Raw genomic sequence first — 14,101 nt, forward strand, 5'->3', positions numbered from 1 at the left:
ACTTTTAACTGATGGTATATGGAGGGGATTATAATCAATGTAATGAAACAAGTTATATGAATTGTTGAATGTGAAACTGATGATGTGCCCTGTAAACTTTTACTCAATCCACAATAAAAACCTTAAATTAAAAAAAATATATATAGGTTAATCAACCTAATATTGAATTACCAATTGATTACACAAAAGTTAAAATCAAATACTACTCTGAAGGCAGAGATTGATTATTTTCTAATAAGTTATTAATGTGAGTGTTTGGTCTAAAGGCTAGAAAATAAACCTTACATGATGAATAAAATTGAGGTTAAAGCGAGTAAAGCATAGTTTTGTTGTTGTTGTTAAAGTGCCGCCGAGTCGGTTCCAAACCATAGCGACCCCATATAGGGTTTCTGAGGAGCAGCTGATGAGCTTGAACCACCGACCTTGCAGTTCAAACCAAGTGCATTAATCCACGCGTCATACCAGGAGTCCCACAGCGCCACACCAAGCATAGTTTTGTTGTTGTTGTTGTTAAGTACCGTGGAGTCGGTTCCGACACATAGTGACCCTGCACAGGGTTTCCGAGGCTGTAAATCTTTATGGGAGCAGAAAGCCTCATCTTTCTTCTGCGGAATGGCTGGTAGTTTCGAACTGCCAACCTTGAGGTTAGCAGCCTATTCGTAACCACTGCGCTACCAGAGCTCCTTAAGCATAGTTTTAGGAGAAGACAGTCTGTTTTGAGAGAGTACACTGTGGCCTTTGAACATGTCATTGAACCCTACTGAGCTTTCAGAGTTTTCAAATAAAAAACATGCTTGACTGCATGACAAGATTTCTATAGACTCATATAAGGTCATGATTATAAAAGCACTGTGGAAATTTCAAACTGTTTTACCACTTATAGTGGGTTATGAGTTGGGCTGCTAACTGCAAGGTCAACAGTTCAAATCTACCAGCCGCTCCATAGGAGAAAGGTGAAGCTTTCTGCTCTCATAAAGATTTACAGCCTCAGAAACCCTAAAGGGTCGCCATGAGTCAGAACCGACTCCATGGCACATTACCACCACCAGCACCATACCAATATAAGCATTCTAATTGTTTTCATTAGAACTTTAAGGAAAATATAGATGGTACCATAAATAAAAGGAAACTCCTGTGGTGAAATCTTTCATTCTAATGCTTTGTTTGCAATCATTTAAAATTTGCTTAGAAAAAGAAGTTATTTGAACACATTTTTAAAAATTAAATGTTGTTTTGTACAACACCCTCTGTAATGGGCAGCCAAGGATACAGCAACAAATAGGCGATAGAGTCCTGCCATTAAATAAACTACCCTCTGAAAGTCAGCGGTTCAAAGCTGCCAGCTGCTTCATGGAAGAAATATGAGGCTGTCTGCTCCTATAAAGATTTACAGTGTTAGAAAGCCTGTATAGGGTCTCTCTGAGTGACGCTGTAGGACGCACTGGACTGCAAACCACAAGGTCAACAGTTCAAATCCACCAGCAGCTCCTTGTAAACCCTATAACAGGGTCGCTATGAGTTGGTACCGACTTGATGGCACTTAACAACAGCAGTAAGTGGCATTGACTCAGTGGCATTGGGTTTGAGGTGAACTCATGCTTTTTATTTATTGTGGGGAGTTTTTTCAAGGTTGTAAGGATCTTCAGAGACCTTTATGGGAGAAAATATCCTAAGAAAATGGAATCATTTTTATTGAAATATTGATATTTCAATATATATCGATATAGTAATGTTTCAGCTATGACAGTATCGACTCTACAAAATTAATCCTGTTAACAGCTTAAGAGCCTGTATGTTCATTATATTTATTATATTAGTTATCACATCTGTCTTGATGTTTCAGTCTAAAACAAATAGCACTGGAGACATGCCAGACATGCCTTTGTGTCCGTTTATATTTTATAAATGAATTGTTAAACTGTGAAATGGACCTGATACTGAATTAGAGTTTACACATCTGTCAGACTAAGAATGTGTTCTCTGGTTATCGAAGTCATATCCAAATCAGTAAATAACCAATCTAGGAAAGGTTTTAAAGGAAGATATTAAAGGTTAAAATGATCATAGGTACAGTAGGATTCTTCAATTAGACCAAAATATTTGTGTCTGTTCAATCTAAAACGATGAAGGGGAAATGAACTGAAAACTATAATTTTCCTTCCAAATTGCAGAAACTTGAAATTATGGACACTTTTCAGAGCTTGAAATAGATTAACTTGAGTACAGCTATGGAAATGCTCCTTTTCAGGTTAGAAAAGCCATGGAATTAATCACACTTAGGTACAAGATTAAAAATAGGTTTACAGAAGGTGACAGATCCAAAGACGGATGAAAAGATCTGTTGAGATTGTGGGTCTTGCCGACTGGAAAAACATCCACTGGGTCCGTGTCGGAGCAATTCAGTCCCTCTGTGAAGGTGATGAGTTGCTGTTCATCTGCATCCTCTAGGAGGCTTCCTAGCTTCTCTGTAGGCAGCCTATTTATTTCTGTGCCATATCTTTTATGTGGTTTACTTCATGGTATAGTCACTGTCACCACCACTCATTTGCCAGTTTGTCATACTGTGGTGGCTTGTGAGTTGCTGTGATTCTGAAAGCTATGCCACCGGTATTTTAAATACCAGCAGGGTCACCCATGGTGGACAGGTTTCAGATGAGCTTCCAGACAAAGACAGATTAGGAAGACGGAGTGACAAACTACTTCTGAATATTTAGTCAATGAAAACCCTATGAATGGCAGATATGCAGATGATACAACCTTACTTGCTGAAAGTGAAGAGCACTTAAAACATTAAAAAGAAAGAGAGCACAGCCTTCAGTATGGATTACATCTCAATGTAAAGAAAGCAAAAATCCTCACCACTGGACCAATAAACAACATTCTTATCAACAGAGAAAAGATTGAAGTTGTCAAGGACTTCATTCTTCTTGGATCAACTATCAACACTCACAGAAGCAGCAGTCAAGAAATCAAACAACATATTGCATTAGGCAAATCTGCTGCACAAGACCTTTTTAAAGTGTTGAAGAGCAAAGATGTCTTCGAGGACTAAGGTGCACCTGACCCGAGTCATGGCATTTTCAATAACCTCAAATGTCTGTGAAGCTGGACAGTGAATAAGGAAGACCGTAGAAGAATTGATGCATTTGAGTTACGGTGTTGGAGGAGACTATTGAAAGTGCCATGGGCTGCCAGAAGAACCAATAGATCCGTTTTGGGAAAAGTGCAGCTAGAGTGATCCTTGGAGGCCAAGATGGCCAAACTTCGTCTCCCATACTTTGGACAGATTGTCAGAAGGGACCAGTTGCTGGAGAAGGATATCATGTTTGGTAAGGTGGAGGGTCAGAGAAAACGAGTAAGACCTCCAGCGAGATGGATTGGCCCAGTGGCAGCATCAATGGATTCAAGTGTGGCAACAGTAGAGAGGTTGGCCCAGGATCGGGCAGTGTTTCATTCTGCTGTGCATAAGGTCGCCATGAGTCAGTACCGACTCGATGACACCTAGCAACAACAACAAAATAGTCACTTAGATATTTACAGCTAGCTTCACAAGGACAGGTGTCATATGTCCCTCATCTTTGAACCCCCTGCTTGTTACCTGGCAAATAGAATGAATGGTCTCTAAAGGTTTGGGGTCTTAGCTGACGTAATAGGGCATTACTCTCGTTCTTTTCTAACCTCCATCTCCATGCGTAAGTAAGTAGCACTTAACTTCTTGTTGACAGTCCCCTGTATGTCTCCTAGTATAGCCAATTATTGTAGTAATTTAGGCAGAGTTTAGACTTTAGAGCCAAACCCACCAGGATTGAGTCCTGACACTACTACTGTCTGTTACCTTACATGGTCTCTCTGAGCCTCAAGCTACTTTTCTAACTAGCTAGAAAAGTAAGATAATGTAGCTACTTTCCTACATTGCCCTGAGAATGTGCCTGCTACATCATAATAAACAATCAAAAATAGCTGTTGCTATTAGTTTTTCCTTATGTACTTAATTCAATGCATACTCTGTGAATGTTACAAATGAATAAAATAGCTCAGAAAGGAAGCGTAAACAAGTGCACATGTGTTGGGAATCCATTGAGTCTTAGACTTGCCATCTTAGTGGTCACTTGAGACAAGGGTTTTCCCCTGAAATTGTATCGTACTGATAAACTGGAATCCTGGTGTGGCGCTGTGGGTTAATGCGCCAGACTGCAAAGTCGTTTGAATCACAAGGTCGGCGGTTCAAGCTCACCAGTCGCTCATTGAAAACCCTATACAGTGTTGCTATGGGTCGGAATCGACTCGATAGCACTTAACAACAACAATGAACTGCTATAGAGAAGACAAGAGTCCTAGTATGGCACCATAGATAAGCACTGGACTGCTGACCACAAGATGGGTGGTTCAAACACATTAGTTGCTCCTTAGAAACCCTATACAGGATCGCTATGAGTCGGAACTGAGTTGATGGAACTTAACGCCACCACCAAACAACAATATAGAAGACAAGGAGCCCTGGTGTTCCTGTGAGTTAGGCATTAGGCTGCTAACCACAAAGTCAGTGGTTCAAACCCACCAACCCCTCTGTGAGAGAAAGATGAGATTGACTTCTCAGGTAAAGATTTACAATCTCAAGAGTCAGACTTGACCTGATGGCAGTGGGTTTGGATTTTGTGTAGAAGATATATCATCATAAACAATGCTGGATAGATGTAATAAAATTAGATAATATTTCACTAAGATAATTGAGTGAAAATAATAACTGGGTATGTTTGACTTGCTTTAATGTACTAAAAAAAAAAAAGAACACTTTAGTAGTTTTGCTATTGCAGCTTCCTAAGTGGAGAACTTTAAAAAACTGGCTGTAGTATCTTTATGAACCTAGTATCATCTAGTTCCGCTGTTGATGACGTGCTGGGCTCAGGGGTTCAGGGGGACATTTGGAATTTGCAGTAAGGAATGAAGAGAGAGCTGGCTTTGAACTAATTTCCAGATTTGAAGGGGATGGTTGAGGGGCGGAGGGTGGCCACTCTGAACAAAGTAAAAGTCCTGAGGACAATGATAGAAGGAAGTAGATTAGTCCAATCCCTTCTCACAAATACCAAGGAACATGAGGGCTGCTTTCTGCCTTGCACCTTTTTTAACACATTTAATGTCTACTTAATATTTTCAGTGAAAGAATACCAGTAATCAGGCAGCTACAGTTATCATTCATAAGTAAAAATTAGCCACAGATCCTTCAACAGATAAGTGGTCAAATAAATTCCATTACCACTGAATACTACTTAACAATAATTTATTTGAATTTGTTTTTTAAAAAACAATGAGCTATTGATATGCACAATAACCTGGATAAAATCTCCAAAGAATTATGCTGAGTGGGGGGGAAAAAAAAAATCCCAAAAGGTTACATACTATATAAACTTCATTTATATTGTTGTTGTTAAGTGCCATTAAGTCGGTTCCAATTCTTAGCGACCCTGTATAGGGTTTCCAAGGAGCAGCTGATGAATTTGAACTGCTGACCTTGTGCTTAACAAGTCCAGTGCTTAGCCTACAGCACCACACCAAGACTCCTTCATTTATATAACATCCTTGAAATGAAAAAATTTTAGAAATGGAAACCAGCTTTAGATTGATGATTGCTAGGGTTTCGGAGGGGGTGGGAATAGGAAGGAAATAACTATGAAAGGGCTCTCTGTAGGATAAGCACTAGATTGAGAACCACAAGGTCAGCAATTCGAACCCATGGGAGAAAGATGAGGTTTTCTGCTCCCGCAAAGATTTACAGCCTCAGAAACCCTATACAGAGTTGCTATGAGTCAGAATTGACTCCACAGCACTTAACAACAACAACAACATGAAAGGACAACGTAAGTCATGATGGACATTTTCTGTGCTTTGATTTTATCATAGTCAGTATCCTGGTTGTGATCGTGTACTATAGTTTTGTAAGATTGTGACGCTGTAAGATCAGCACTGAACTATGAACCACAAAGTCAGCAGTTCAAACCCACCAGCTGCTCCTGGGAAACCCTTGGTTGCTATGGGTCGGAATCAACTTGACGGCACTTAACAACAGCCACCACCATTGGGGAAAACTGGGATCTCTTTGTATTATCTCTCACAATTACATGTGAACTGCAGTTAACTCCAAATAAAATGTTAGATGTGAAAAACATTAGCTACACTAACCACCTGATTTGGGACCTAAGCCCCAAATTATTATATAATGCTGCTAAAACCAATAGTCTAAGCTCAGCCCCATGTTGTGACTTTCAGTCAAAGGAGACAGGCCTGTAAAATGACCAATGACACCAGAGAGGTCCACACTCTTCAGAACACTAAGCAGCCATAGAAGATCAAATGGGCAGCATTTGCCCAGGAATAAAGCTGAGATGACAGGAAGGAACAGGGAAGAAGGATGAATGGGAACAGTAAACAAACACAAGGAGGAAATGAGTAGAGACTGTTAGATTGTGGGGACTGCAAGAAAGTGTCACAAAACAGTGTGTAGGAATTGTTGGATGAAAAAACATATATATCTCCCATTGTTTCCTGAACATTAGGTTTTTATAAATGGAATTACTGAGTCAAAGTACATGAAAATTCTTAAAGTTCTTTGATAAATTTTACCAGATTGCTTTATGGAAAAAATGATAATAATTTGCACTCTTCAATAAGAGAACAAGAGTGGAATATATGGTCCAAGACAAGAGGTAATTAGAAACAGCATAGAGTTTCAAAACAGAAAGATTCAAGATTGGTATGTTTATCTAAAACAGGGTTTCTCAACCTCAGCACTATGACATTTGGGGGCTGATAATTCTTTGTTGCAGAGCATCTGTCATGTGAACTGTAGGATATTTAGCAGCATCCATGGCCTCTACTCACAAGATCTCAGTAGCACTTGCCATCAGATGTGACAACCAAAACTGTCTCCAGACATTGATTGCAGTGTGGGGTGACGGACAAAATCTTCCCCAGTTGAGAACCACTGCTCTAATGACTTAAATGTGCAATAAGGCATTTATTCTTAGAGTATCTCTAATAAACACTAACGATGTGAAGTCTCGCCTCTCAGGGTGCATTTCTTTCCATGGCGTATGTATGTGTGCTATCTACAGAGTAAACTCATTTTTAAAGACTGTGTAAATTGCCTTTGTTACTCATCAGTACGTATCTTTCTTTGCTGATACCTTCCTGATATCCTGGATATAAAAGGGAATATAAACAAAGTGACCAGACTACCCATTCGCTTTACCCTACAAAAATGATTTGCCCTAATACTAGTAAGATAATTGTGTCACTCGTATACTTACCCTTTGTCTTTGTCTTCTAAATAAGAAGGATCTGACAGAATGAAAATGACTTTGTTCTCATGATTTTGTATGTAAAGAATAAGTAGAAAGGACTGGGAGTTATATTGAGCCTTAAAAATCCGAAGACCCCTGTTTTGAATAGCAAAAGCTCCAAATTGAAGGTTTGTCCCTCCGCTGGAGAGTTGGCGTTACTGTCAGTTCTTGATGGGCTGCACCTGTGTAAAAGATATGCCTTTTTTTTTCTGTAATGCGAAAGGGCTTCAAAGAAGTTAGTGGACAAATGAAAATTCAAAGATAATGGAATTTACTCAGGCACTTTATGTTGAAAAGCCACGGTGTCATCAAACCCACACTCCCTTCCTGATTTATAACTTGCGGCACCCCGATCTTCTAGCAGTTCAGTTGTAGTTGGAGACACGTTCGACAGGTTTGAAGAATGAAGAGCCCACATATGCATGGTTAAGAACATGTGTTTGTTCACTGAAAAGCCTCTATCTTAAAATGATAAGAAACTCATTTAAGTCTGCCCGGCAGTAAAGACATGAGCCTTTGAAGTTCTGAAGCTAGTTCATTGTTCTTAATTATAAACAAGTTGCTGTTCCAAAGGTTGGTTTTACACTGACTCTGAAACTGGTTGTTTCCTTTTTGTTTGTTCACCATAGGAGCAGTCTCACAGGTGCTAGACAGCCTGGAAGAAATCCATGCACTTACCGACTGCAGTGAAAAGGATTTAGATTTTCTACACAGTGTTTTCCAGGATCAGCATCTGCACACACTCCTAGATGTAAGTCTGTCTTCTTCTTCATATTTTGTGATAAACTGGAAATCTAGCCTACCTTTTCACCTTATTTGAATTGCCAGATCGCCATCAGAACCATCTTTGTTCAGTTACCTGAAATCGATGGGAAATGTGGGTTAATCGCCCATCGTGGGGTCATGACTGAAGTGAAGTCTGTGTTTAGTACAAATCCACTATAGCCTAGCAAAGTCACACAGCCACAGTATGTACCTTTTTAAAAGCACAGAGCTAAACTCTGATTTACTGACATATCTTTATGGGAAGAATCCATTGTACCTGACTGTGATTCTTTTTTTATTACCTTAACCACTCTTCTAACACATTGTACCTCAAGCATGAGTGAGAGAAAGAAAAGCAAATGGAAACACAGTATGATTCCCACATATTTCGTGGGCTTCTTTTCATCCACTCTACCTTCTCCTTAAAACTGGTAAGAATATGTTCCATCCTGAAATATGACAGGCCCAACTGACAATAGATTGGGATACAAAGTAAAAACAGAAGGTCATAGTTCATATATGCTTGCATTTCACAGTTTAAGGAAAAGACCTTTCTTGGATAACTTGGGTCACTTCAGCAGAGACAACTTTCTTGGATGTTAGTCTTTTCATAAACCCCTCCTTAACAAGACAGCATTTACTTTGGGATGCTTAGAATCATTTGGGGCTAACTCTGATTAATCTACCATCTGAGGCAAATTAAACTAAAGCAAAATCCCCGAGCACTGCTCTGGGAGATAGTGAGGCTGTGCCTTGATGAAAGGGGAAGTAGATCTTACAGTATTAGTTAAATTATTTATTGGCTAAGTAAGTCTGGAACTGCTGCATTCTTTCTTCCCTGTATACCAATTCACAATGGACACTAGTATATTAATGGCTCTGAGATGTCCTATCCATTTTTCAGACTTGTTTGGGCGTAGAACTTTTCTAGTCATAATCACGTTGTTGTGATGTAAATTAGTGTGGGATTACACAAGAGTATTGCATTACGTTATAACTTTGCCTTGAGTGCAATCATAGATATTTCACAATTGCTCCTTGCCGTAAGTTTTTTTGTTTTAGTCAAATTAGGTCTTTTTTTTTTTTCTTGGTAATTATTTCTTTTATTTTTATAATTAACTTGGCTTCATTATATATGTGTGTTAATCAGGGCTGATTAACTGCTATAACATGCAGTCCCAAAATCTACGTGATTCAACAGAATTAAAGTTTATTTCTTGCTTCACAGTTCAGTGCTGGTAGGTGAGGGGGCTTGCTTCAGGGACCTAGACTTCTCCCATTGCATGTCTCTGCCATCTTTCTAGCCTTGGAAACTCCCACTGGACCCTTTGCTCCCAGGCAGCAGAAAGAGAGAACTTGCAGGGTTAAGGTTGTTGTTAAGTGCCGTGGAGTCGGTTCCGACTCATAGCAACCCTGTACAGGGTTTTCGAGGCTGTAAATCTTCATGGGAGCAGAAAGCCTCATCTTTCTCCCACGGAACAGCTGGTAGTTTCGAACTGTTGACCTTGTGGTTCGCAGCCCAGTTCGTAACCACTTGGGCTATATCACTTTTGTCCATACTCCAATGACAAGTACTAATCACATGCTTACCTATATGCAAAAACACTGGGACATAGTGTTTAGAAATGTGCTCAGGAAGATAAGGAAATAGATCATCACCTTAGTGTTAGTATAACTTATCTTAAGCAAGTTGAAAACATTTCAGATTAAGGTTATTTCCCTGGGGGCCAAAAACCCCCTGGAATTTGCTCCATTATCTGGATATCTTATAGCATTCCATTATCATCATCATCTTTGTCATCATTGGCATTGGCACCACCATCATATTGTTATGTGTTAATTGAATTAGAATTTGACCTCTGTTTATTGGCTATCAGATATCTCTTTGTTCTGTATCATTGTGTCACATGTAGTAAGTTTTCACAGCTGTGGGTTTTTCTTCAGCAGTCAGACCCTTTACTGGAAGTTGTTAGTGGTTTATGGGGAAGAGCTGCAGCAAAGTATGGAGATTCTGTTGACATCAGAGTTGTCCATGATTAGGCCATTACTGAGTTGATTTACTAACATTCTTTAGATCCATTTAACAGTTCAGAGAAGCCCCTGTTGGTTTTCATAGTTGTATTTTCTTAATATAAGATTCAAACTAGACTTTCAAACTGAAAAAAGGGAACCTCTTTTATCTTTAAAACAAAGAGGTTTTTTAGATAAAAGACATTTTGCAAATGTTAGTTGGTGGTGGTTGTCTTCTCAATGTCTTTAAAAAAATTTCCCTGTTACAGAATAAATGTTTACTTTGTAAGTTAGCAATGTTATAAAACATTATTAAATGACATATTTATCTCTCTCTGCCAAACTTTGACAAATAAGTTTTAAACATTCACCCACCATCTGTCATACCTCTGAACAGCTGTTAGCATTTGTTACAGACTGCTGTTTCCATAGTAAAAGTGATGCCCTGCCTAATTAAGATTATTTTTGTACGAAGTCCTAAAATTACATTTTCCAAAAACATAATCTAATCAGTGGTTGGATTCATAAAGCTACCGGGCCGGTGGGGGGTGGGGAATGCAAGCTATAATAGCAACTTAATTTACCCATCTATACATAGACTTTTATAATAAATTTAATATTTTAAAATACTACATTAGAAATCATTTGGTGCTTGGACTCCTCCATCTTTTGTATTGTTGACATCTTTATTGTAAGCTTTTACTCTTCAGGGAGAGTTAGAGAGAATTTTTCCATCTGGCTGGGAGTTAGCACTGGAAAACTACAACTTTGTATTTGATGTTTGGCTTTTTGGAGAGGACATTAAATTAGCCGTCCTGTTTGAGAGCAGCATATTTTTAGAACTCAGAAGTTTCCTAAAGGGAAAAAAATGGGACTTCTACAACAATTCATGATAATGTTTTTGAGCAATTTGCAGCCTAACAAGAAAGTTGATAATACACTGGTAAGTTTGGATGTTGTTGTAACAGAGTGCCAGTCAGGAGATGTCAAAAGCTGAGTTTCCCACAGATTTTGTAGTCAAGTCAGTTTACACGTAAGTGTCTGAAATAATAAGGCTTATCTGAAAAGCAGGAGGCTGAGCTACTGGAAATATCTCAGGGGCCCATCCTGTCTTAGGAGTCAGCTGTCAGCTTCAAGCAACCCCGCAGCAAATGAGAACTCAGCTAAGTAGTAGGCCTCCTGGGGCTGTAGATGACGTGCACAACTTACTCATGGTTTTAATGTTTTACATCAGGTATGTAGATGACGTGCACTACTTACTCATGGTTTTAATGTTTTACATCAGGTATGTAGATGACGTGCATTACTTACTCATGGTTTTAATGTTTTACATCAGGTATTCTGTTTCATGTGGTCCTATTCCACTGATACTAATACTTTAATAATACACTACTAACTTCAAAATACTACGTTTGTTTTATTCTGCCAAGAACTGTTTTAGTAACCAATATATACTGTTAACTATATTGTTAAGTGCCATTGAGTCAGTTCCATCTTATAGCAACCCTGTATAAGAGTTCCAAGAAGCGCCTGGTGGGTTTGAACCACCGACCTTGTGGTTAGCAATCCATTGCTTATCCTACAGCACTACACCAGGACCCCAACCAATGTATAGCTGTGCCTTATAGAAGTTGAAATTGTCTTTTTTGTTTGAAAACATTGTGAATTGGATAATTTGATATATTTTCAATGGGGCAGGGCAGCTTCTCAGAGTTTTAGTTCCTTCTTTCTACATTCAAATATATAGCTGTTACTTCCCAGAGGTCACAGGTTTTTCTGGGGAGGGGGGAGTGGCTGTTTGGACAAATTTTATGTGGCAAATAAGACTCTCCAGTAGTGGGGAATGCCTCCTTAATTCCATCTCTTGGCAATTAATTGTTCTTTCTGGGTCCAGAGTTAGCTTCTGTTTTACATCTTTTTGAAAAGAATGTATGATTTTCACTGAAAGTATTTTTAACTATATGAGTCCTTCCAGTTCTCTTGTTTGTTCAGATGAAATTTCTTAAAACAAGGACTGGAATTTACTACTCTACAATACCAAGAATAATGAATCCGCTTGTCCTCTGCTCACTGGACACTGTTCACTTTTATAGCACCGTATTCAATTTACCGAAAGGCAAAGGATTTTTCAAAAAGCCTTCGAAGTGTAGCAAGCAGTGATTCTTCTTTATGCTATGTTCAAGAATGGAGGGCTTTCCTTCTAAAAGGAATGTGATACGCTCAGTTAAAGAATGTGCTAATGGGGGTTGGCTTACAGCATTCCCAGTCTAAGAACATTGCAGCTTTCTTCTCTTCGTGGCTCTTCAAACGTTATATCACCAACCACTTCAGCTAAACTGTCTTTGTCTCATTCTCTTTGAACCTTCTACAGCAGAGTGATTTTGCCAAAGCCACTTATACAAATGATTGGTATTTACCGATACAAAATTAAAATGATATTAAAAGCCAAAAATGATTTCATTGTATCAGTAATTTACAGCATAGCATTTGTGACACTCTTTGCTAATGTAAACGGTGTTTCTTTTACCTTTAATACAAACAATCACTTAAGAATACAAGTTAAGAAAGGAGGTTTTAAACTTTAAAAAATAGATACTGGAGGGGGAGAGAAAGGAATAGCCAGAAATATCACCATAGAAAGCTTGTAAGTCCATTTTTTGCCTATAACTACTTGGAATACCTAAAATGGGGCTACCTACAATGTGCCCAAGTGAAGGAAGGAGGCTTCCTACAGAGCCTCTGCATTACATAAGACCATAGGTAGAATCCTGAACCGCATCCAGAATCTTCTGAGGTGGGAAAATTCCACTTAAAAGGACAAGCAGACCAGCCTGGAGTGGCTAGAAGAACAGAAGATACTTCTTGAAAGAAAGACCGACAGGAAAAATACAAAACAATATAGGCAGTCTGACTGATTACTACAAGAATAAAAGCAAGTTGTTCGCCCAGGAGACACTAAGGCAAGTGGTCGGGTCCCCTCAGGCCAAAAACCCCCTTCCAAGACTAAGACTCAATGGGAATACATGTTCTGATTGGTGATCACATTAATCACCCATAAGGGGAACTGAGGGAAAAAACAGCAATGAAGCTGCGAGCTAAGCCCTACAACGTTCAGTAGACTCCTGTGAATCCTGCTGGAGACTTGGCTGGCCAGCAGTGTGGCAAGACCTGGGGACTCCTGGGCTCAGAGTCAGTGACATAGCCACAGAGGACAGCTGATAAGAAGAGAGGGCATATGCATAAGAACACCCACACTTGCAGATAATACCCACTTGACCTGACTTCAATGACTGGATGATCAGAGCTCAACTACAAGAAGAAAGAAGAGAAAAAAAAAAGTATTCTGATAAAATTTGATGAACATGACCTACACCTATGGATGCAGTAGCTCAAAAGAAGTAACAAATCTTTACGGCGAGGATCATTCCCACCCCCTCCATACACAGAGTAGACAAGGGTGGGCAACTTGGACATTGGCTACCCAAAAAGGCGGAGGGGCCTACAAAGGCAAGAAGGCTTGCTTTCAAGAAGGAACCTAGATCCAGAGGGTGTGGAGAAAGGTAGAATCTCCACTGAGTAGTATCGATCTGTTTGGGCAGGGCTGATGAAAGGAGATGCGGATAGGTCTCTTGTGATACAATAGTGAATAATTAGACGTTTTGTAGCAAAAGGAATAGCGTGATTGACTTTGCAGTCTAGGAGCGGAGGTCCCTGGGACCATCAGGGGAGAAGAACAGGGAGTGGGACCCTACCCCGAGAAGTAGTGACGCTGGAAATGGAGGCAGAGATAATGTGGAGAGATGGAGTGGCTGGGGACTTCAGAACCAGAGAGGGAGAGGGGCTGTGTGCTGACGACCGGGGGCAGGCTTGCAGGGTATACCCTTTGGTTGGTTGATGATGCATGGAGGGGATTGTAACCATGGCAATGAAACGATATATGATAGGATGAATGTAAAACTAATGTTCTCCCATGTAAACTATCACATAAT

At 39.5% G+C, this 14,101-nt stretch overlaps 1 protein-coding gene across 4 annotated transcripts in view; it reads left to right on the forward strand.

Moving 5' to 3' along the window:
- Positions 1-14,101, forward strand: part of CASK (calcium/calmodulin-dependent serine protein kinase (MAGUK family)) — a 548,810-nt gene that overhangs the window by 457,003 nt on the left and 77,706 nt on the right. For all 4 annotated transcript variants that reach the window (XM_006864257.1, XM_006864260.1, XM_006864259.1 and 1 more), the window contains one exon: positions 7,967-8,088. In XM_006864257.1, coding sequence (XP_006864319.1) covers positions 7,967-8,088 — 122 coding nt within the window. The remainder of the gene's footprint in view (positions 1-7,966; positions 8,089-14,101) is intronic.

The sequence above is a fragment of the Chrysochloris asiatica genome, unplaced genomic scaffold (assembly GCF_000296735.1).
Source record: "Chrysochloris asiatica unplaced genomic scaffold, ChrAsi1.0 scaffold00062, whole genome shotgun sequence".
Taxonomy (NCBI): Eukaryota; Metazoa; Chordata; class Mammalia; order Afrosoricida; family Chrysochloridae; genus Chrysochloris; species Chrysochloris asiatica.